The 25,468-nt window shown below is 42.0% G+C and overlaps 1 protein-coding gene across 3 annotated transcripts in view; it reads left to right on the plus strand.

Annotated features, from left to right (window-relative positions):
* Positions 1-25,468, plus strand: part of MAGI2 (membrane associated guanylate kinase, WW and PDZ domain containing 2) — a 2,996,284-nt gene that overhangs the window by 2,910,151 nt on the left and 60,665 nt on the right. For all 3 annotated transcript variants that reach the window (XM_078679471.1, XM_078679479.1, XM_078679488.1), the window contains one exon: positions 10,745-10,883. In XM_078679471.1, the coding sequence (XP_078535597.1) occupies positions 10,745-10,883 (139 nt within the window). The remainder of the gene's footprint in view (positions 1-10,744; positions 10,884-25,468) is intronic.

The raw sequence follows: 25,468 nt of genomic DNA on the forward strand, positions 1-25,468 counted from the left end.
TGACAAACCATACAACAAAGTGCTTATTTCCCCCAAGTCGTTCTAGCCTCCTCCAGGGCCCCCTGCTCTTCAATCTTTCCCATCAATTATGTACCCCAAGACCTTTATGGTGTTAGAACAGCTGCAGTTTATTAAAACATATAAACGGGTACATATATAGAGCTCCCTGTTTTATGGTATTTATTTTTTGGTCATTTCCGTCTGTATTTATCCATATTTATTTTTTGTCAATTTTATCTGTGTTTGTCCATATTTATTACGGGTTTTATGAAAAACTTAAAGCGGAAACTGGTATATTTCCACATGTATTTAACCAATAAATATGCAGTCATGCTTTGAATACCTCCCAGGTTTCAGTGATATGATCACCACAGAAGATAAATCAATGCACCTATATGAAAATATGCACATTTCAGTATCAACCTTGTGCAAAGTTACAGCTGTTTAAGCCTCTTTACTAAAATTCCTTTACTTTTCAACCCCCTTCCCCATCAATCCACACAGTTATTGGCCTGGCAGTCATGGCAAAGTGTATTTAGAATCAGTCAAAAAGTACCCAATTTCTGTTTTTATCCACATTAAAAAAAAACACAGACAAGAAAATAAATGGTTTTCTGTTTGTATTTATCTGTAAAAATCAGTAAAAACTGAAAACAGGGAACCTTATACATATGATATCATGATGGCATTAGTCAATAACATGCACAGCTTCTTGCATAACTTGCAGGTTAGTGTAATGTGTTCTGTTCATAATTGGCCATACAGAAGACATTGTATCGTTATTGCATTAAATAACCAAAACTTGCAATGGATCTTCCTTACAGTCATCATTTCTTTTTATTGGTTGCCATAAATCACTTTTATCAACTGCCATGACAGCTCTTCTTCTCTCAATTACTTTGTACAGTGGGTCGCGGCTTCGAGGCTTCCCTTCGTACCGAATGTCTGGTGTTAGTTACCCTGTGGCGATGCCTGGGCTGCAAGTGCTGTGCGCTCCCTGCACTGACCATTCCTTACCCCTTTGTTTGCCCTCAAGGTCCCCTGCCATGAGGCATCCCAAGGACCTTGTTCGGGCAATTGTCCTTTTATGTCCCTGTGTGCAGATATTTATTTTAAAATCCTCGTAGTTCCTCGCCCTCCTTTGCATAGCAGCTGCGACGCCCGCGATATTGGGTGTGGGATCAATCTTCCCAGTGACAACGCTGGGGAATGCGTTTCCTGGTCACCTTTTGGTCATGCCTGTGGCCATGCGCCCTTGCACCATTGGCTCATTTGAAAGATGCCATTTGTCATACTTCGTCGTCTCACTCTTCTGCTCCTGGGACCTTTGTTGCCACCTATGAGGGAGGTTAGCCGCCATCCCTCTAGGGTCAGCTGGACCTCGTGGTCCATCAGGACAAGTCCTCCAGGCATGCAAGCCTCCTCCTGGCCTTCCCGCCGTTAACTACTTCCCTAAATCATGGACACCAAGACCTTTATGGCATTAGAACAGCTGTAGTTTATTAAAACTTATAAGCTGGTAGATATGATATCATGATGGCATCAGTCATTAACATGAACAGATTCTTGCATAACTTACAGTTCAGTGTAACGCGTTCTGTTCATAATTGATCATACCACAGTCATTGTATCTTTATTGCATGTTTATAACAATAAGTTGCATAACTTGCAATGCATCTTCCGTACAGTCATCACTTCTCTTTATTGGTTGCCATAAATTACTTTTATCAACTGGTAAAGTCAGATTTTAAATCATACTTCTGAAAATGCCACTTTTTTGGAAGTTGCCACTTTCTTGTCCTAACCATTTGGTACTTGCAGCCTCTTTCTTTGGTCACATGACAAGGTGTAGTTAGCACAAGGCAGCGCTGTGCATAGCCCTACTTGACCATCAAAGACTCCTTTCAGCTCACACACACAAGTAAGTTCACACTGGTCTGTAGTGAATGCAGACAGACGGGGACCAATGCAGTGAGGCAGGAAATTCCAAACACCTGTGACACCAGAAACCTCTCCCATTTCAAAGCTAGTACAAGGAATAAAGATGGGACCCTCAGACCCACTCTTGGACCTGTGGTCATGACAGAAGGAGGGCTGCCCTTCTGCCAGAGCACTGCCCTGCTGCATGAGGCCTTCTTGCTGCCTGGGAAGAAAGTCTGGACATACTCTGTTCCTCCCAGGCTACCTCGCTGACTTCAAGGGCTAGTTAGCTGGCCTCCTTTTCTGAGCAACAGTAGCACAGCAAGCTCTACTGGCCTTCCAGCATCTACCCTGCTGACATGGTGCACTGGACCTGCAACTAGACTAGACCTGCCTGAGCCCTGCTGACTTCTGCTGGATTGCGTTCCTGATCCCCAAGAGGTGCACCCTAGGTCCCACCCTTAATGTTTCATCAGTTGAGCTCCTGCTGGAAGCAAAGAAGAAATCCTGAAGTTTTGGGCTCTTCGCGACCACAAAAGGTCCCATTCGCGCCAAGATCCTGCAGCCCATGCTGACCGCCTACATGAAGCTCTGGTAAATCGGACTCTTCACTCTACAGCATCTGCCAGTAACCGCTGGCAGCAAGAGTTCTGCACTTCGCACAACAACACCGACAGTCCACTGTATCTGGCAATGTGAAGTTCCAGCAATGACAATCCATAATGCTTGAGAGGATTTACGCATCAGTGTGACAACCATCTGTGACACCCGGTCTGCCCATCACGCTATATTGGCAGCCATACTCTACTCTCTCCTCTCTCCTTGCTCCTCACGGCCTCCTCCGCCACAATCTGGACTCTTCGCACTAGATGTTTAGAAGATAACATTTTCAGCTGGACTAATCTAGTCCCTGTATCTGGCCCACACTCCATCATAGTAGGCCTGAACTTGTGGCTTTCACTCAAACTCCCACTACCAGATAGCCATGAGTGACCCTTTGCGCTTTCAGAAGCTATACTTACCTTAAATTATTGAAACTGCACCCTTCCGATTGGATTTTTTGTCCTTTTGGTGCCAATAATTTATTACGTTTTACGCTAGTTTTCTAAATTGGTGTGAGATTTTTCTTGTGTTGTGTTTAAAAAGGTTCTGTTTGAGTGCTGCATAGATAATTTACACATTTCCTCTAAGTTAGGCCTGACTGTTTTTGTGCCAAGCTACCACAGGGTTAATCACAGTTAATATAGTCACTTTTGTGGTTCACCCTGACAAAGGATTATGGCTGCTGCTTGAGAAGGGCTCATATCCCTCTCAACCAGCAACCCAATTTTTCATTAAAAAAAATCCAGTTTGTTATTATTTAAAATACTTTAATTTCAGTGCAAGGCCAGGGTTTTTAAAACATGTTAATACACTTTCTTCACAAATCATCTGAATGCAGCTTATCTCTTTTACTTTTAAAAATAAATGTTTCAATAGGGATGAAGTTATGACTTTTTAGATACTCAGCACACTAATATTACATTTTTACAAATAATTTCAGAATGTTTCTTCTGATCATTGACGCGTGTGTCTTTGATATTGAACTGCGCACTAAATAAGCTGGATCGCTGTGTGTAGTAATATGCACAGTTGAAGCACAGTCACCCCATGCCTCTGAGTAAATACTCTGCCTGGAATGGATGCTGTGTTTACACAGTAATTGCTAAGAAAATGGATCAATCAAAGAACCACTTTTAACCGGTAGATAGATACATTGTCACTAAGTTTACATTGTAAATATTAATAATAGTATTTCCCTACAATGACTTGCTACAAAGAGCTAATTTCACGGCGTAGGCTACCATTGCTTTATCTAAGAAGAGAGCCTATTTGTGATTGAAAGTCACTATTTATATAAAAAATCTAGGCCGTTGTTCTCATAGATTTTTGCTAAACATAGTGCATAGGTGATGTCTTAAAAACCTGCTTTGTGCCTCCTGTGAGATGTAGCGGTTATTAATTCAGTTTTGCAGGTCTCTTCCCTCCTGACAGTGATTATCCCTTTCATGGGAAGTGATGAGAAGTGAAATACCTTGCTGCTTACGTACAGTATTTCTGGTCCTGCTTGCAGGAAGACTGAGAGCAGTAATTATTAACTGCCTTCCTGGATTGTGAGCGAGGAGAGTGAACTAGAACAGAGATGCCATCACAAAATAGAAAACTACGGCCTTGCCCTAAGCACATGCTTACACAGTGTGAAGCAGACTTTTGATTTTGAGAGTTCTCTCAGCCTCCCGATTTCTGTTACCAGTCAAGAGGAACCTGCTTCCAGGACCAGTTAGGTGAAGTTTGGCAGAGGGTTATCCTAACTTCCATCAGGCATCCCCTGTGTGGAGTTTAGGAACTTCGGGCCCAAAGACAAGGGTCCTTCAATCCTAAATAGGCCCCAGATTTGGGTACTCTGGGAAAGTTATCAGGAAAGAAAATATGAATTACTGAAAAATGTGTGGAGGATAGACTGCCCCACAGCGAGCCCCCAAGAGCACAACAGGCCATGGTGAAGACACAGACAATGGTGGTTTAAGGGTAGATGATGGTAGTTCTGTCTGGATATGCCCATAACCATTACTGATGTATGGTATGCTGTCCATTTGTATTCAGGTGATGGAAATGCTCATTAAAGGTTAATTTGCTGGCCTACCATTAGCCTCGGGTACAGTCAAGGTGTATAGGTGGTTTTCATTAGATTGTTGGTGATTTTGAGAAGACACGGTTGAGGATGTGTACTCTGGAGTGAGTTTGCTGTGACATGTGTGACCACATTGACTGTCTTGATGAGGGTGAGTAGGGTGTCTGTTAGAAATTGGGTTTCCGGTTGGCAGAGGTATGCACCCTGTACAAGCAGGAGCCACAATTCTAGTCAGAGTAAGTTACATACACACCATAAATTAACCTATGCTCGCCCTTTGGTAGCTTGGCACAGAGGAGTCAGGCTTAATTTAAGAGGCAATGTGTAAAGTATTTGTGCAACACTTCAAACTGTAACATAGTCAAAACACCACAAAATGACTCCACACCAGTTTAGAAAAATTGATGATGCTTTTATAATTAAAACAAGACCACAATGACAAAACTCGAATAAGTAGATGTCAAAATATGGATTCTTCAAGATTAAATGCAAAAATAGCACATAGAAGCAGTAAACACCCGAAGAGGTAATTGGTCATACTGAACCGTGGCAAAGTTAATAGTTCAGGTCGACCGCAGAACGCAGGTCTGATACAGGACTCATGCAGGCCATGCTGAGTAAAATTACCTTAATCCTGGTCACAAACAATGAGATAAGGGTGCAGCCGAGCTTGCGTCATGTCAATTGAGGAGTTGCATTTGTTTTCTCCATGCAACAATGCTAATGCGCTGGTTCAGAAGATGGCGCGTCGGTTCTGAGGTGCGTTGGTTCTAAAGTCGATGCGCCGGGTTTCTCCATGCAGTCGAAGGGATGCTTTGATCATCCTTCTGCAGTGGCGGCAATGCAGTAGTTTCGATGCAGTAGTTCTGATGGTAATGTGCAGATTCCTACTGTGATGCACCAGTTCTATTCCACAACAGCGCTGACGCGTCAATTCTGCTCTCGCAGCACAAGATGCGTTGGATTCACTGGAGCACACACTTGGGTCCACTTTCAATGAACCAAGCACAGGAGAAAGATGGAAGACTTCTATGTCCCTGAGCCTTCTAAGAGCAGGAGGTTAGTCAGCTAGCCCTTGGAGTCACTTTGGTTCATGTGATGAAAGTTCAGTCAGAGAGAGCAGCAGGGCTTCTGAGCAATGGAACCGTTTTCCAGAGCAGCAGTCCAGCTGAGTGGCAATGTCTAACACAGCATTTCTTCTTCTTGGTAAGTTAGTTTCAGCTCCAGAAGTGTACTGAGTTGGTGGGGACAGAGGTTCAGTCCCAGTGGTGGCTCCACCGCTAAGGCCGATGAGCATTCCCCCACTGCTCTCCGAGCATTCAAAAGGAAAAATACAATGATAATTACTCAATATTTCTATCATTTAATTATTCCTACTGCAGTAGCTCAGTTTCATGTGGGGCAGGATGGGGCTGACCAGAGCAGGGGGAGATATGGGACAGGGCTGGCCAAACCATCATGCACATTTTACATGTTCTCCACAGGCTGTATTGTACAGCTTGGGAGGAGGAGAACATGCACAGCTTCACAATCCCTGCCTGAGCACTGAACCAAGGTGCTCAGACCAATCATTATGCTGCTGTAATGGTGACAGCAGCATCATGATTGGCTTAGGGGAGCCAGGGAACCCGGGTGGTTCCTGCTGATAGGTCTTGAGACAGGAAGAAGATGAAGAGGATGGAGGAGAGGTGGCAGCCAGCTGTACCCAGGTAAGTGTTTTTATTTTTGTTTTTGTATTCCCCCAATGCCCCCGCCTTCCCCGCCCCACCACTCCCATCCAGTAGCAGCAGCTACTCTTCAGTACTTATACCTATTTGTGCCTTTTTAATGGGGCTGACTTCAAAGAAGGGTCTTTGAAGTGCACAGAGGTCATCTCTTCCTGCCCTGGCTACAGACTCACTACTGTGTGTGGAATGGACCTGGTCTATACAGTTGTAAGTGTGAGACTGTGCCTAGCTCCTCCCTCCTGTCCTGCCAGCCTTCCATTGTGTGTGGCTGTCTAGCGGGAATACAGGAAGTGAACTGTCACCCATCCCAACCAGTGATCAGAGGCAGGCAGCATTCGCCAAATGGTTAAGAGTAGGAAAATGCTTAGCTTTGCCAAAGTGGCATTTTCAGAATAGTAATGATAAATCCAACCTTATTATTAAAGCGGATTTATCATTACCATTTCATCGGTACTCAACACAACAACCCTGCCTTCTCCTCATTAGGAATTACAGTTAATAAATGTAATAAGAAATCCCCAATGTTAACCTATGAGAGCGGTAGGCCTCTCAGTAGTGAAAAACGAGTTTGGGAATTTTTCACTACCACGACATATAAAACTTAAAGGCACATGTCCTACCGTTTAATTACACAGCACCTCACGCTATGGGCTACCCATGGCTTACCTTATGGGTGACATATGTAATACAAGGGGACTGTTAGGCTTGGCAAGGCATTCTAGATGCCAAGTCAGCATGGCAGTGTAAACTGTCCACACAAGCTTCACAGTGGCAGGCCTGTGACATGTTTAAGGGCTATTTAAATGGGTGGCACAAGCAGTGGTGCAGTCCAACTAGTAGCATTTAATTTACAGGCACTGGGCACATATAGTACACTGTACTGGGGACGTATAGGTAAATTAAAGGTGCCAATTGTGAATAAGTCATTCAAACCATTTTTAGGGGAAGAACACATGCACTTTAGCACTGCTTAGCAGTGGTTAAGTGCTTGGAGTCCTAAGGCCAACAAAAAGGGATCAGCAAAAATATGAGGGAAGGTAGCAAGATGTTTAGTGAACACCACACTAAGGCTGTCAGGTCCAACAATGTCTCTTGATCTTTGGTGTTGTGTGGGAGGTTGAAGTCATCCAAGAGGGTAGGCTGGGCATGTTGGATAGATGAGGTGGTGAGGAGATCCAAGAATTCATCAATGAAGTCCTTGCACTGACCAAGAGGCATCTAGATAAGAAGGAAGAAGTATTCTAAGTTGCAGGTAGTGGGAAATGGCATGTTAACAGCTCCATGAAGTTGGATGTTACTTGCTTGTTCAGTTTGTAGGACCAGGAGGACTTTTGGCTGACAGAGAGGCCTCCTCCTTTCGAATGTGCATGGTCCATGTGGTGAAGGCTGCAGCCTATAGGAAGAAGGATAGCTAGAATATGTGAAAATGTGGTTGAGAATTTTTTTTCTGTGATTAAGAGGAGATAATGCTTGTGATAATTGAAGAGGTCCAGCATGGCTGGTATGTAAAGAACTGCAGAGTGAGTGTTAATGAGCATGAGTTAGAATATGTGTTCAGTAGTTTGGGGGGTGTGGTAGTTAGTGGAATGTGTACGAGGTTGGGACAATGTGTTGTGTGAATGCTATCAGAGTGTCTAGGTTGTCTATATCTGAATGTGATTGTGGGGTTATGAATCCTTAAAAAACTCTTATCTGGGGTTCTCTTAATTTGACTTTGACCATTTTTGTGTTTTTTTCCTAATGCAGCTCTCTTTCTTTTCCTAGTTTGGATTTTTTTATATTGCTTCTTGACTTTAATGTTGTTTTCATGATGCTTAAAAATCTAGAATATTTTTCTACGGAAATGCATGCTTGCTTATGCCATAATTACAAGGATTAAGTCCAGGTTTTCTCAGAAGAACTGCATTTATGCATAGGCTATATTGCATTATAAAGTTGTGTGGGAACCATCTTCCCAAATTAATATTCCAAAATCTCGTAATACTGAATCTTTTTGCCTCACTGTTTCCATTAATAGATACAGTTGTATTTGGATACCTGTGCACCAGGGAATATGTTTTTGAAGCAGCTTTTGATCGTCTGAAGTCTATATTAGGCTGCTAAATAATTCGTTCAAAACATTCCTGCGCTCCCAAGACAATAACACCTTACCAGTTAGCTACCTAATTTATTTTATTTATTTCAATAGAAAAGGAGCAGGCAGTCTGATTCACATTTACATTTTTGCAGTGAATATGGCTATGAGTGTTCTAATTTTATTTGGAATATGTGGGTTACGAGTGATTGGGCTGGGTAATAACCTTCTCTGGGTACCATGCAATGAAAGATAATAACACAATTGAACCCAAGCTGCAGGAGAATTATATTAGGCCTTACCTTCTATTCCTTCTTTCTCGATGACTACTCAGTCAGGTGCAGGCCCTCCTTCTAGCTAACCTATCGAGGCCTGCTTCTCCTTTCTCACCTTCTTTCTGTCTTCTTGCTTATTTTTACATTTCAATCTGTCTGTGTTCTTTATTCATAATCTCTCTTCTATACCTATTTAATACTTCATGGTTGCACTCATAGTTTATCAGTTATGAGACGTTTTTTCACCTAAATTGTTCAATTGAAAATTTCAAGATTAATGTTATTTACGATCTGGTAGAAACCAATTCATGGAATGACTTAATTTTTTTTACATTACCTTTCGCATGTTTTTAAAGGTGCATTGAGGGTGTGCGAAATTCACATAATTATGTGAAACAAAAGCAAAATTACACAAAATGACATAATTAATAGGAATGGGGAGAGGAGTTGGTTTAACAGCTAGGGCGGTCAACCTCAAATCTGGGGAACCTGGTTCGAGTCTCGGCAATGACGCTGAACATCCTGTGATTCTGGGCAAATCACTTTCTCCCCGTGCCTAACAAAAAATAATGAATGTTTCCTCATGTAATGCAACTGGTGATATGTAAAGCACTCTGATACCCCATTCGGGTCAAGTTTGCGCTATATAAAACTCTGTAAAATAAAAATACAAATTTAAATCTGTCATTTTGCACTATATTTCAGCGTGGAATGATTCCTCGTGTCAGTGTTTGGCATGAGGATGCATTTATACGAGCACTGAAAACAACAGCTGCTCACGTTTTGCAGTTCCTTTGCATTTGCAGTACATTTTAGCGCCAATGACCATGATTTACAACATTCACTGTTAATTTTTACTGCGAATGGTGCATAATTGAATGATTTGGCGGAATGGCAATATATTGGGAAGTGCTCGTATTGGAAAGTTTCCGAAATTATGCCAATTTCGCTGGCGTAATTTAAATTTCACCAAGGTATGGTGTAAATGCCATTAGCCATGAAAAACATTTGACAATGCACAATTTAGGTAATAGTGTTCCCAAAGGGAAACGTCTGCACAATCCACTAAACACGATAGTAGTACATCAAAATAAAGCATGACAATTTTAGATACAATATTCAATATATAAAATGCTGTATCCGCCCCAAACACCTACTACCTCAAGGTGTTATAGGCACAAATCAATGTGCAACCAAACTAAAAATAAAAAGTTGAGGCTGTTCAAAGCACACCTTTTAAATTCCTTTTAAGTATTGGCTTTAATTGTAGCTTACTCAAGGATCAGTAGACCCTCTGTTGGACAATAAGGAACAATCAAAAACATCAATTCAAAGAGTGAAGATCCAGGCAAGTCAATCTTCTTGTTGTACCATCAATTCTTTATTTGTATTTGGAAATCATATAAAAGATCCCAGCACACAGTTTGCCAACTCGTGGTTCGTCTTGCACTAAGACTTTCTCAAGGCATGGGCACTGGTGGTAGATGTCCAAATGTCAGTTTGGAAGATACGATCAAAGATCTATCTGTACGCGAAGAAACAGATTTGAAAGTCGCTGCGGATTACCAACACAAAAAGTTAGGACTCTCTCCAAAAGGGCAGGCTCTTCCATTTAGTAAGTGAATGCAACATCCAAGGCACCCCACCTATTAGGGAAGCCAGTCAAGAGCACAAACCACACAAATTCTCGAACCACCCCAGCTCTTCTGCACAAGTAGCTGAAAACATAAAGGTGAAGCAATGGTTCCCAGGTTAGTTGGTCTACCTTATTCTAAAAGTTGAATGCTCCAATTAACGGCAATTGGAGAGCAGAGGTATCTAATCCACTTTCTATAGCCAGGTAATTATTTTTTCAGAAAATTTGCACTTTTGGAAGTTTTAAAGTCAGGGTCTCTAATGAGGATTCTTGGTGGGGATCATTGTCATGTAGACAGTAGACAGCATTAGTGAAGAGGCTGACCTTCATTCATCTTAATATGTCCCTTTTTTTGAGGTAATGTGATTAAGTCATCTATTCTTACATTGCTAAATTTTTATTAGAATCATTGTCTAACTTCATATCTCTTTCCATTGGCAGATAGGGGATCAAATCATTGAAATCAACGGGGAAAGCACAAGGGATATGACGCACGCCAGAGCAATAGAACTAATCAAATCCGGAGGAAGGAAAGTGCGGTTGTTGCTGAAACGAGGAACAGGACAGGTTCCTGAGTATGGTGGGTTTTCACTCTTGGTCTTATAGCAACCTTGTTAGAACTAGCTATTCTGACATATAGATCTATCAGGTGTTGCTGTATAAATGACAGTGCCCATAACTTCTCCCTACTAGGTATTATATGCTAACCAATGTACATGTTATAAACAGCGTTCTGACTCCTCTTTTTTCCTGTGCAGCAGACCATAGACCACATAGCTCTTGCACTAATGTTTTAACTTAACCAAGGCTACTTTCAAATTCACATGCTAAATATGTGAGTTGTAAGGGTTCAGAATGGTTTACTTTAAGGGTGAGGTGCCTCTTAATTAATTCAGTGGGCCCACCAATTGTGCTAAACAGAGCACCTCCTCTTCCTAAGAACTCATCATCAATATTAATTTCTTTGCATAGGTAAATCACTATAAAACTGACTTTCTCCATGAGTGCTGTTCTGTTTATCTGGGGCCATTTTCCATATGAAGCATGTGGCTTCTTGCCTTCGCTGGCCAGTAGAATATGAACGACATTTCAAGCAACATATAGTAAAAAATCATACTGACATGACCCATTTAAAGTTAAATCTGTTTACATATGAAGTCATAATCATTTGAACGGTAGTTGCTTCCCATATAAAACACAGTCACATTGATACATGGAAATAAAAAAAATACTGCAGTGCCAACTCAGGAAAAGCAGGATGTGATGGATTTGTCAGAACGGCACAACACACGCATAATCATAGGCGTGAATGTAGTAGATTCATTTCCAGTATGTCAGACATTAGAAACGACACATGCCACAATCAGCTACTGGTGTCTGTCTCAAATGGACTCACATGGAATGCTGTACAAGAGCCCTTCCACATTCCATTACCCACATTCTAAACACAACACATCCTCCCCGTTCCATAAACAGCACAAATGACCTAGAGACATCCAACACAAAATCCCCCCACAAACACTTACACAAAACCACCAAACAATGACAATTGCCCAGAACAACACAATACAAAACACCATACCAGGATACACAACTCAAAGACTCACCCCAAAACAGACCTTCGACCCCAAAAAAACCTGAATTTAGATCCCCAACACTTTATATATTATTTCAATACCAAATCTTTCAGATAATATGGTAGTCACTCTTGTCTCCTTCTTCCCCTTGAGGAGACCACACCTTCTGCTGTATCTCCCTCAATACACCTGCCAAGCATCCCCTCAGTTACTTACCCACACAAGACACCTGCTCCCGCCACACAGCTTTGCTCTGACTGCACCTCCTGCCTGAGAACATTCTGCTCTATCAACCATCACTTTCCATTTGGGGGTCCTCTCCAACATCACCCAATGCACTAGCATTATTCTTACTGTCAACTAGAACCACAATCCTTTTGCTCCACCAAAGGTTTACCATTTATTTTCGACTTGCACAGCATGCTTTGAGACATTGATGACTTTCATTTTGGGAAACAATTTAGAATTTCCCTTCTTGACAGCCAACGGTCTTTTCACTTTGACCTCATGATTCACTTGGAAATGTACCTCCCTCACCTCTTTATCCTTTTCATATATCAATTTGCCTTTTGCCTGAGCACCTTACCACAGTGTGTTCCAACACCCAACTGGGATTTAACTTGCATGTTCCATACCTGCCTTCCAGTAATACAAATGGAGAAACTCCTGTGATGGAGTGTGGAGTATTGTGATAACTCGATGATCTTTCTTGCACAGCTACATTCACAGCTTCCCCATCAGGTAATCTTACTGGATGAAGGGGGTATTACACAGCCTGATGGATTTGTCTGCTTCTTGACAACTCGCACACCTGCCTACATGTACCTCCACTTCAGCGTTCATTCCAGGCCACCGGTAATACATACGCAAACTTTATTTTGTTCCAGTCATGCAAAGATTACCTTGATGGGCAAAATGAATCAATCTATGTCTCAGTTCAAGCAGGGGAGCCAATATATTTCCCCTTATTATGGCATCATTCTCGATATTCAACTCATCTTTAACTTTATGAAAAGACAGAAGATCTTTACTCACATTCCTCTCCTCAGGCCATCCTCTACTAATGAGTTTCTTAATTCTCTTTTAACATTGATCTTGCTCAGAACATTCCTTCCACTCTTGCTTTCTGACAGCTCCCTCCAGCACTACCAACCCATCCACTAAACCAACAGCACTCTCCACCTCATCTGCCTCCACATTACTCTGATTGCTGTCAAAGGAACACCCGCATAAAAAATCTGCATGGGAATTATTCCCACTAGAAAAGTGTTTGATCTCAAAGTCAAACTCAAACATTCTTGATAACAGTCTCACCAATCTTGGGCTAACCTTATTGTGAGTATTAGTAGACATCAGATAAACCATAGTTTTATGATCAGTTACGAGGATAAATATCCTTTCCCACAGAAATGTCTAAAAATATTTGGTCGCCCAGACACATGCTAACGCATCTCTCTCAATCATACTATGCTTGCGCTCTGTAGTAGAAAGACATTCTGAGGCAAAAGCAATTGTGTGTTCCTTGCCTTCTATGATCCGAGTAAGTACTGCCTCAAGTCCAACCCGGCTTGTCTCTACCGCCACAATGGACTTCTTATTGTCTCTGAAAGCATGCAAAGCTTGTTAATGAGGCACTTAAGACAATGATGCCCTTCAGCATGATTTGCATGTAGAGACAGTCTTGTGGCACTGTATGATTGGGGTGCGAGACAGCTGTTGACAATTTATTGAAATGTCTGCGCTCATCTGCCTCTCATACATCCACTTCCCGATGTGCTGTGATGAAGCCCCTCCCATCCGTGTACAGCTCCAATTCTTGCTGTTTACAAGTGCTGTGTGGAAACCCACTCGTCACCAATTTGCAATGAGTTCTTCAGAACGGCACAAAACACGCATAGACACAGGCTTGAACAAAGTAGATTTATTCTCACTATGTCAGACAACACAAACGACACATCTCACCAACAGATGCTGGCATCAATCACACACAGACTCCCATGTAATGCTGTACAAGAACCTCTCCCACATTCTATTACCCACATTCTAAACTCACCACATGACTGCCTGGCCTATGGTAGTGCTTCTTCAGTTCAAGAAACTAGGATTTGTCTTTTGCTCATTCTATAGCTTATTGGCTATTTAGTTTATTTAGGACATCTAGAAAACTTTCACAGTGCAGGCACTGGAATCACTGGTATGGTAATAAATAACTATATAGATAGAAAATAGTACATGTATATACATAAAATATATGTATTTGTTAGTTTGTACTGGATTGCTGGGGAATGTGTATTGGTCGTGATTGATCCATACCTAGCAAGAACCAATGTTTAAATGTGTCCCCATATCTGTTTTTCAAGACAAATCTACAATATGTATTATCATGTGAAAGATCCTTGTTAGTGCTAGAACAGATGAGCCTCTGCAATAAACCCATTTATCCTGAAACCGTATCCTGACAGTTTTGATCACTTCTTGCCACAAACAGAGAGGATTGGTTGTTTAACAGTGCACTTTGGAAAGAGGTAAATGGCACACTGGCAAGTACATCATTCAAAGCTGGCGTTGATAGATTTGATCCTACTGATATATACAATAAAATAGAAGCAATCTGGAAACATTTGACTATTTTTCGTTCTAAGTACTATTGGTTCTCTACTGAAAACATGTGTTTGTGGCATATCACAAGTGCAAGAACAACTAATTCAAAGCTAGTCTTACAAATAGTTACCCTGATGTAGGTGCAGCTTTCATATGATATGCTTGGAATGCCCCACAATATGTCACAATGTAATGCAGAACAGATGGTTCAACAAGTACCTGGGTAACATAAGGTCTAGGGCTAAGGCACTAGACTAAGCAACCAAGGGACAGGTGATGAGGTGTTTCCCAGTAGGCATAGCAGAGATTGCATTTATGCAGTCGTTTTAGTTGTCAGTCCCTCAATCTCAGTGCCATTTGATTGATAGATCTATCTTGGCCAAGGCACCATTGGATGTCAGAATACAGATTAAACATCTTTAATTTAAGAAATGCTACACTGGATGCTGCTTGCAAAGTAAACTGGGATTACGCCTAATTGTACAATGAAGAGGAAAAGTGATGACCTGTGCCTCAAAGTCCTTTTCTCCTCCTCCTCCACTCTACAGTGTGTTTGGGTATACCATGTGCTTCCAAAACTCACCTATAGCTGCCATAGATCCAACAGTTCTCATGGGTTTTGGCCTACGAACTAGTAAAACATTATTTACATGAATTAATTGGTGTTATCCTGTTACTTGGAGACTACATAATCATACCTCGCTGAAATCCTCGGTTTCAGCTCCACTTTTTGTCATGATCATCATCAACCTGCAGAGGAAGTATTTAAACATTGGATAAAAATATGACTCAAGGGTTCATCAAATTATTCTAAATTTTTCCCAAATAGTGAGTATAAGTGATACTTTAGCAACTTCCTGAACTCCTTAAGTCTGAAGGTGCGGTTAGTTCCTCACTGGATAGTACGTCAGGCCTTCGGGGAGCACTCCCGCTACATAGTCTCACAAATACAGTGTGGCCAGTACAGCAAAGTCGCTGCATGATGTGCCAAAAGTCCATCTTAGGCAAAAATAACAAGAAAAACCACAGCAAACTAATTTAATTAAAAATAAGGTAACACATTGCAAAGAAAAAGAGAAACATTTAATTTTGAAAACTGCATAAAAAGGGGCTCTAAGGATACTTCCCAAATATATTGTTTATTCAATTCCAATAAATATAATTTATCAATGCTATTTTTAAGGATAACATTTGATTTTATAATAAACCATACATTAAAAAGGAGGATTCAGGAGTTTCACTCAAAATAAAATACAATATGTATTACTTTGTAAAAGCAAGCATGTAGTACTGTTATATTTACTAATATCATTATTACTACTATTGTTATCATTATTATCATCATCATTATTATTATTATAATTATTACCGTTATTGTTATTATTATTATTCATATGTTGCCTCATGTATTATTCAGTGAAAAATGCACTTCTATTACTCTGATAAATAACAAGCAATATAAAACACGAATATGGTTAGAGAGAGTATATTTAGAAAACATTGATAAATGTAATTTAGAGTATATTCAAATCAATTAGGGATGTGGTTAGTATAAGGGTTAGGGACACATTGATTAAGTTACATTAATTGCAAATGTTAAATATTAAATATTAAAATATTGAATGTTACTTACTAAAACAAATTAAAAAATGTAAATTAATTTCAAAGAAACAAATTGTTAGTATAAGTGTTAGTTTAAGAGCAAGGACAAGGACAACTAATGACAATAAAAAGTAAACAAAAACTATTAAGTGTATCAGAGATAATAGAGTACTTGACCTCTGTGGTCTTGCCTTGCCGCACTGATGCCAATCAGCTGCTTGGCTCTGCCTAGATGACCGCTTCTCTCTACCTGAGGCCACAGGTTCTAGACTGCTGTAGGGCCCCTGCCTGATGTTTTGCTGCATTTGCCTTTCATTACTTCACTGTCTTCCTGCACATTATTGTTTTGTTTACCGTTAGTGGCCCCTGTGTTTTACTGTTTCTGTTTCTTACTGAATTAATCAGGAGTCCTTCTTCATTGTTTCTTTTGCCATTGATTTCTTCCACCAGTTCCTGTTGCCTCTCCAACCCTCTCACCTCCCTGCCAGCCCCTCCCACCTCCCAGGACTATTTATTGAGGCTGCGTGGCCATCCAGCTGGCTCGTCATAGGCACACCAAAGGCGAGCCTGCTTGCCCCAGTCCTCACCTGGACTGCTACCAATGTCAGGACCCCGGCCCTCCCAACACCCAACACTATAGCGCCGAGGAGCTCCGTCCCTGGACCCCGGTCACTGTAACAACTACTGCTGCACAGCCTCCCTGTGATCCACCAAGCGACCTTTCACCTGCTGCCCTCACAGCTTCTTCTGCAACACTGAACCGACACCCTGCACTGAAGCCCCTGCCGCCACCATCCAGAGAACCACCAACAACACTGTACCATTATATTGCATCCTGCTCACTGTTGATCCCACTGCAAATACACCATGGAAATATCAGACACCACCCTCCCCCCGGACGTTGCCTTCATCATCAAAACTTGGCTCATACTCTCCTCAATCTCTGCCATCACCACAGCAACACCTTAAGGCTAGAAGATGATACACTATGACCACACTGACACACAAGGAGGGGGCATTGCCATCCTCTGCAAGGAAGCCATCCATTGCATCGCCACCAAGGATGACTGTACGCCACTCATGGAACACCTAAACTTCCAACTACAGACTGATGCCAACACCACATTCAGAGGTGCCCTCATATACAGACACCCTGGATCCCAACTGACCTTCTTGCCATCGTCAACATCATCACCCCCATAGCCATGGCTATGACTCCTACCACTACCTCCTGCTCGGTGACCTCAACTTCCATGTCGATGACCCAAACAAGCAGACTCCACCTCCCTCTGGGAGAACTTGAACAACTTTAGCCTCACCCAGCTGGTTACCAAACCAACACACAAAGCCGGACATACTCTTGATGTAATTTTCTCCTCCAGCAACAAAATCAAATTGAACCATGTCTTGGAACTCATCTGGACTGACCTCGCCATCATCCACTTCACCATCTCCAACACTCAGCACACCATCGCCGAGCACCACTGCTCCTCCCACCGCAGCTGGAGCAAAGTACCAGAGACACAGTGGACACGCCCAAAGCTCCACACCACCCCAAACCTCAGCCGACTTGACCAGGCCTGCCAGAATTTCTCTGACTGGATCATCAAATGTGCTGACAGAGTTGCCCAGATGAAACCTGCAAAATGCAACAAAACCTCAAAACAAGCCAGCTGGTACTCCCCGGAGCCCACAAACGTGACTACTAGCAACCCGAGAAATGAAGGCACGCCTCTAAGAACCCCGGAGACAGAGCTACCTACTAGGCAGCCCTCCACACCTACTACCAGTGCATCAAAGAAGCCAAGAGAGAGACCATAACAGCCCTAATCAACATAGCAACCAACCGCACGAAAAAACTCTTCAAAATAGTCAAAGAATTCCCCAGCTCGACAGCCACAAAGAACACCATTCACCTCTCCCAAGAGCTCTGCAAACCTTTTAGACTACTTCCACATCAATACTGCCACCATCTACAACAACTTCGACCCACAGCTCTCTGCACAGAACCTCATCAGCCCCGGCCAACCAACACACACCTTCTGAATGATCACCACCTGGTTCTCACTTACCACCCAGACCACCTCAGCCATCATGTCATCCATCCACTTTGGGGCACCCACGACCCCTGCCCACCGCCTCTTCAACCTCACATCCAACCAAATCTGCCCAGAACTTACCAGCATCAACAATGCCTTTGTCTCTAAAGCAGTCGTCCCGGACAGATGAAAAACGCAGCGGTAAGACCCAAACAAACTCAAAACTTACAGTCCAATTTACCTGCTCCCTTACCCAATCAAAGTACTCCAGAAGGACATCAACCAGCAGATCGCCGAATACCTGGAACAGAACCACTTATTGGACGCCTCCAAATTCCATTCCAACCACAGCACAAGACCACCTTGATCGCTGCCATAGACATCAGAATTGCCCCCGACCACAGAGAGACTGCGGCCCTGATCCTCCTCAACCTCTCTGCTGCATTTGACCCAGTCTCCCTCATCAACAGACTCCATAACATTGGCATACGACTCAACACCGTTCAGTGGATCGCCTTCTTCCTGATAGGATGCACTCAGAATGTCCGGCTGCCTCCCTTCACCTGCGAACACAGCGAAATTATAGGCGGGATATCCCAAGGATCATCCTTGAGCCCCACCCTCTTAAACACCTATATGACCCCCCTCGCAGACATCGTCAGATCCCAGGACCTCAACATAATTTCAAACGCAGGCGCCACTCAACTTATCCTCTCTGTCTCCGAAGACTCCTCCACTGCTAGAACTAACTTCTGCAACACCATGACCAACGTAGCCAACTGGATGAGCGACAGCTGCCTGAAACTTAACTCTGACAACACAGGAGTACTAATCTTCGGGAAGAAAACTTCAATCTGGGACCAGAGCTGGTGGCTGATGGCTGATGGAACTCGGTCCAACACCCACACCGACAGATCAAGCTCACAACCTAGGCATCATCCTTGATAGTAAACTGACCGTGAAACTGCATCTCAGCGCACCCGCCTCTGCCTGCTTCTACACCCTTCACACTCTCTGCAGCATCTTCAGATGGATCCCAACCGATATAAGAAAAAACAATACCCTTATCACCACCTGCCTCTCAACTACGGTAACTCTCTCTATACTAGCATCTCTGCCCAGTTTCTCAGACGACTCCAGACCATACACAATGCTGCAGCAAGACTCATCCTGGACCTCCCTAAAAGGACTCACATCACCCCAACCTCAGACACCTCCACTGGCTCCTCATCCAGAAGAAATGCCAGTTTCATGATCTGGTCTACATTAACCATCAACTGAATTTCCATCAATCCGCAAGACCCAACGCTCTACCCCATGTGCACACGCCTGTCATCTGCTGCAGCACAGTGGGGGCTGATCCTTCTCCTCCATTGCTGCACAGACCTGGAATGAGCTGTCCTTCCATCTCTGAACAGCACCCTCCCTAGAGGATTTCAGAAAGAAACTCAATACCTGGCTGCTCGACTGAGTCATTGCATCCTCAGTGCCCAGATACCCCCTGGGGGGCAGTGCTTGGCTGTACAAATGCTATTTGATTGCTTGATTTATGGATGTATTAATAACGTTAATTTACATTCAAAATTACAGTTAAGAAAGTAAATGAAATAACAGGATGTTGTAGGGGGTGACAATCTAGTAACCATGATGCAATGGTAGGATGTTGTAATGGTAGACGATATAGCACACCAGGAAATACTGAGAACCTGAATATGATATGAATCCTCGCTGAAAGTCAGAAAAAACTGGAGGATGAGATTGATGTGCAGCTATATTAATTATATGAACAGAAGCCCTACTCTCAGGTGTGCACATAGAGTGTCACCATATTCCAAACATATTAAAATAAGAATATGAACCAAATAATCAAAACATAGAATTAAAAAACTCATTTCAGTTCCTGGAGCGGCTTGAAATGAAATAAAGACTGATTTAATGCATGTTGATATTGCATGTTAAGGTGCTGATGAAGTGGCACTTTAACACTTCACTTCTATGGAGAGTCCAACCAGCATTAATCATTGGTGGCTCAAGCTCTGACTGACAAGTTCACAATAGCCAGGTTGTATTATAATTCAACTGAACCATTTCTACCCCCTTGATGAAAAGACACCAACCAGTTCTCTCCAGGCACTAAACATGATAAGTCCTACTATTCTGTCATATGAATGAACAGCAAGGAAAACAGAATTCAAACATGTGGAGCCTGAAGTCGAGAGATGGCCCTTTGTGGACAGATGCATCTCAACAGACACCGGCTGGGTTCTCCTCTGCACGGTAGTAGTGAAGAGAACAGCATGTCCCGTTAGCCTTTGAGAATAAAGCAGCAAATGTGTACGTCCATTTGTAATCTAACTTATTCCCATTCAAGGCTTCTCTCACAGCTTGGGAGACGAAGGCAACCAAACTTCCATTGTCCAAGGAACAGCTAGATAACCCACTACGTTTTGCAATGTTTTCTCAGGAAGCAAAGATAAAATATTGGACATTACTTGAACCACAGCTAAGCCCGCTCTGTCAGAAGTGGTTGAACAAAGCATTTTTATAAAACAGCCCCACAGCCCATCTCTCAACATAGTTGACCGATGTGGCCAAAGAGTGAGGCATTGCAATAAATGTGTCATTCAAAAAATCTGAAGGGCAGGCACCCACACCACACGTTCTACCATTCTTTTAATAAGAGAGTCACAGAAGGCAAAGTCTGTAACTTGATGTGACGTCAAACAAAATGTGCAGCATCTTGATATATAGATTGGCTAAAGAAATTACTGCCATGCTGTAACATCATTCTGTGGGAAAGACTCTGTTCTAAATCACTCCATTTTTCTCACAAAGATCATTCTCTACTTATATTGCTCTTCCATACTCTTTTTGAAGGGCTGCCGTCAGTAAGATGGCATTTTTTACCCTCAATGTCCCTTCATTTAAAGTCCTTACACACTTGTCCCAAAGCTCATGTCAGATCAAATAGAAAAAAAAAAGATTTTTGGGAAGTGATATGGTCCCTATCACAGTGGACGGCCATTTTGGAATTCTAAATCAGCTTTAAGATGTTACTTACTGGTGTTACTCATCGTGTGAGGAGAAATTGCCGACCCTGACAAACAACCACAAACATGAGAATGCAGCTGAGATATGCTAGTATGCTCTGCACTAGGAAGGAAATGAATGAGTTTCTCCTCAGCCACTTTCTTGTTTTTTTTTTACCAAACTGAACACTATGTAATATGTTCCTAAGACGAGACGATTCAAACCCACAGTCTTGTCAAATCTTTGCCACAAGGTGTACATCTGATTTTATGCCCACAACAAAACCACCTGAAAGCACAAACTGAAAAATCTGCAAAGAATACAAGTCAGTCATCCAGAACGTGTCCACATTCCTTATGACGCTGTAAAAACTAGATTGTGTTTAGGAGTGCCGATGTATTGGGAAGAAACACTGTTTATCTCGGTGCTTGCGAAGCGCGGTTTCTATGAACCCTGCTCCTCCTCAATCTGGTGAATTGGCCAAATGATGCTCCTCACGTTAATAATACGAAATGTAAGATCTATCTGTTAATAGACATAATAACTAAATTATCTCGTGTGACCACAATAAATCCTACAGTGCTAGCTAGATATTCTGAAAGATTAAGGCAAGGCTAAGAAGTTTTACAGTATTCAACTCAGACAATAATTAAGCGGGTGTTAATAAGGCCAGGTGTAGAGGCATCAATAAATCCCAAATATCAATAGAAACCTGATGTAGCTCACATGCAATGAGGACACATTTAGGAACCCGCCTTACAACTAATAGCATTGTACCATGATAGGGTCTGATGTGCCTTCATGAGGAGCAGTGCAGTTCAGTGCTTTACCATGCACAGCAAAGACAACCACTCCACCAGCGCGGTGGAACCACCTTTGTTAGTCAACAATATCTCTGTGGATGTCATTGACCATAGCTCTCCTTGAAGGGGCCGCGAGGATTTCAATTCTCACTGAACACCATTTTATTTACTCCATACTCTCCCTGAAGAAATAAAGGTTGAAACACTGTGATGGTCCATGCCACCAAACTGACCAATCTGGGGGCGATGACTGCCTTTCTTGGATCAATATCGAAAATAATGTTTTTTTTAAAAAAAATAAAGGAGTCTCATGGGAACAGATCTGTCTGAAACAGGCAATCAAACTGCTTAAAAACCGGTATACTGTTAAAGCAATTTTGGGCGAAATTATATTTAAAAAAAGGAAAAGAAAAGTCGTCTCAACTGAACTTTTTCGTTCAAAATATGTAAAAACCTAGGTTAAATGTCCAGTAAAGAAGTGATACATTGGTTAAGCATAAACATCACGCAGTCACAGATGCCTCTGTGCCAGAGTCTTGGACTGAGAAATTGCCTAAGAATCAGGATCACAGATGAGTAGGAGCAATCTGTGAGACTTGCAAGGTCAGGAAATACCACGGTCAATAGAAAATACTGGATGCACTTAAAGTAAATATTCAGAGACACACAACTGGTGTTACAGTGTGCAGTTGAGCATACAAGCCTAACAGATACAGTAGATGCACTATAAGCACACTTCTTCAGCCCGTTTATATAGTTGGTGCACCAGAGATGCCCAACACCCTCAGATCGCCTAAAATTTGTGAACATTGGTTACTTTGAACCATGATTTTAGTGGCAAGGGATGTGACATCCTATGCACTTGAAGTCATGAAAATAAGGGAAAGCACACGAGCTTTAAACCCTCACTTCAATGATTTCACAAGTGGTCCCAGCATGCATCACTTGACACGAAAATTCAGAGGCAGCAGTGGTTAATCAATAAACAACAAACAAATATATTAAGTAGACCTAGGAGGCCCAGAGGAGCCCAGGTGTTTGGACTTAGAACCCCTGGTGAAGCTTATGTGATGCAGTGCTTCAGTTGTAAGTGCCTGGGCTGTGTCCAGGAGTCCACTACAGCTTGCACCACACATTGCCCCGGCTATGCTGCCAATGATAGTAACAACACAACCGCTGACCATAGCACTTCTACAAGATGAGAATTTGGATTATTCGTGGCCCCCAAAGCTATAAGAATGGCTTGAATAGCAGGTAATAGCCTTTTTTAATGTATATTGAATTAAACATTAACTGCTGTTGTGATCATCTCTAAATTGCCAGACAGTGCCACCTTATGGCAGACTGTCACAAGCGCTGGCATTGACAATAAAGTGCCGGTGCCGAGCACCACAAACCACCCGCTCAAATTAATTACTGAAGTGATGCAATTACCGCCCATTATTGTGATATAAATAGCTTGGCTAGCATGTCTTTCCTGGGTTATGTGAGAGACTCCCTCTGTGATACCTGGAGTCCAAAAGCTTCAGGAGATGGTAAAAGAGTCCCACAGAGTGCAATAACTCACGTCGAAATTGTCTATCAAATCCTGCATGCCTCACTTAGGCCTCATTCTGAAGTGTGCAGAGTAGTAATTCCACTTTTTTCGTGTGGACTCACAACCCCCCGAAATTACAACTATTACTGGGGGTGGAAGCACCCCCTGTAAAACCGAATGCTATTCTGCCCTCATTTTCAACCTGGTGAATGCCGGAAATGCCTAAAACTAGAGAATCATGTTCAGAAAAGGCCCACAAATTCTATGACTCACATGTTCAGTCCCATCATAGTTCAAATCCTCGAAATGTAAGGTAAACGGCGTGGTTTTTAACAGACAGAATCACTGAGACAGGGCCAAGCTTTACAACCTCATATTATTGGTCCACTTAAATTGAGAGTTTAGTTAAAAAATGCAAGATTACCCTAAAACCTAGCAAATATATTAGTACTTAGTGGCAGTGCCACTTTGATGTACATAAGAAAGCAGCTCAGTCTGATGTTTGGCTGATTACAAGTCCACAAAACTTAAAACATGTCAAAAGATGCTCTTAAGTCCACAGTCTTCCTTTGACTGCCTGTTTGGAAGCCACTCACTCTAAAGTCTGGGAGCAGGGTTGCCAATGTTGGTTAGTGAGGGTGCGATCAATGACAGATATTCATGATAACCACTAAGTCTGTAAATTATTTTTTTCTACATTCATTCCATGTAAATATGTTGCATGTAAATATCCTGAAAAGTTAATAAACTCCAGCCCTTGCAGATTAACTGTGGGCACCTCTAAATTAGACAAAAAGCTGATATGGCTAAAAGCGTATGCATAAATTAGTTTTAATCTGTCACAAATGGTCATAGATTGGTACACTTGGACTTGTTATCAGTCCTTAATATTGTTGCTCCCTACAAATGGGTATTCCCTGTCATATTTCCACTTTTGCACCCACGAGTTCTTGTCTAAAGACACATTACTTTTTTGGAGTTTGCTTTTTTTATTGATGATGCAAGTTATTTAAAGCTCAACAATTTGTAGACTGCACTTTCTTCAAAGACATATTTTCAAATTTAAAAAGCTAAAGCCCAAAGACGTAAGTAAGGAAAATAAATGAATCTAAATCTGTTAGAGATTAGATTTAGGATTGTGTAGTCTGCTCTGATACTGCTTCATGTTTTGCAGCTCCAGTGTACAAGTCAATCCAATGTATTTTAGAGGGGCATGCACTATTCCAATTGTTCTCTCATCTCTTATCTTTCTGCATGTCTTTGAAGATTAGCTGTGTATAAACTTAGTTTACTGTTTTTCACAAAGTTCTTACCCAGCTGTTTTAACATACTAAAATGTCTCTGCTCTAACAATGGTTGCATATCTTGCTTATGTCACTGGTTCTGTTAATTCTAATGATTGGTCCTAGGCTGTTCCTCCCCTTCCTTTAGGAATGGCACCCTCTTCCAGTCTCTCCATGTGCATGAAAAGTGACAAGCTGGGGTCCCCATATTTCTACTTATTGGGCCACCCTAAAGACACGGTTTGTACATTCTGCATGCATATTACCTTTCTCTGATACTTTTGTCTCACACAACTGTTTTAACGTTTTCTGTCTTTGTGTCTCTCTCTTGCATGTTTTAGTTAATCCTGTTAACTGTACTGGTTAGTGTTTTCTTTATGCTATCTGCCTTAGGTTCTTTTAAAAGATGAATGTGTTTTTTTAAAACATTTCTAATGAAAGGAACATGCCCATGTCACCTCTTTCCACTTTATGGAAGTGCAGATTCACCAAACATACACTACTACTCCAGGTGACATCATTTTGTGTATTAGACGTTTGGAAAAGAATTTCACAAATGCATATTAAAAATCACATTGTGTGACAAATGTGACAGCAATTACTTTAGGTTGGGTACTTTTGCATTGGCATATGTTTGGGATTCCTCTCCTATCCTGTGACTTGCTTACAAAATGTGCTAGCCCGCTTGGAAAA

The sequence above is a fragment of the Lissotriton helveticus genome, chromosome 1_1 (genome assembly GCF_964261635.1).
Source record: "Lissotriton helveticus chromosome 1_1, aLisHel1.1, whole genome shotgun sequence".
Taxonomy (NCBI): Eukaryota; Metazoa; Chordata; class Amphibia; order Caudata; family Salamandridae; genus Lissotriton; species Lissotriton helveticus.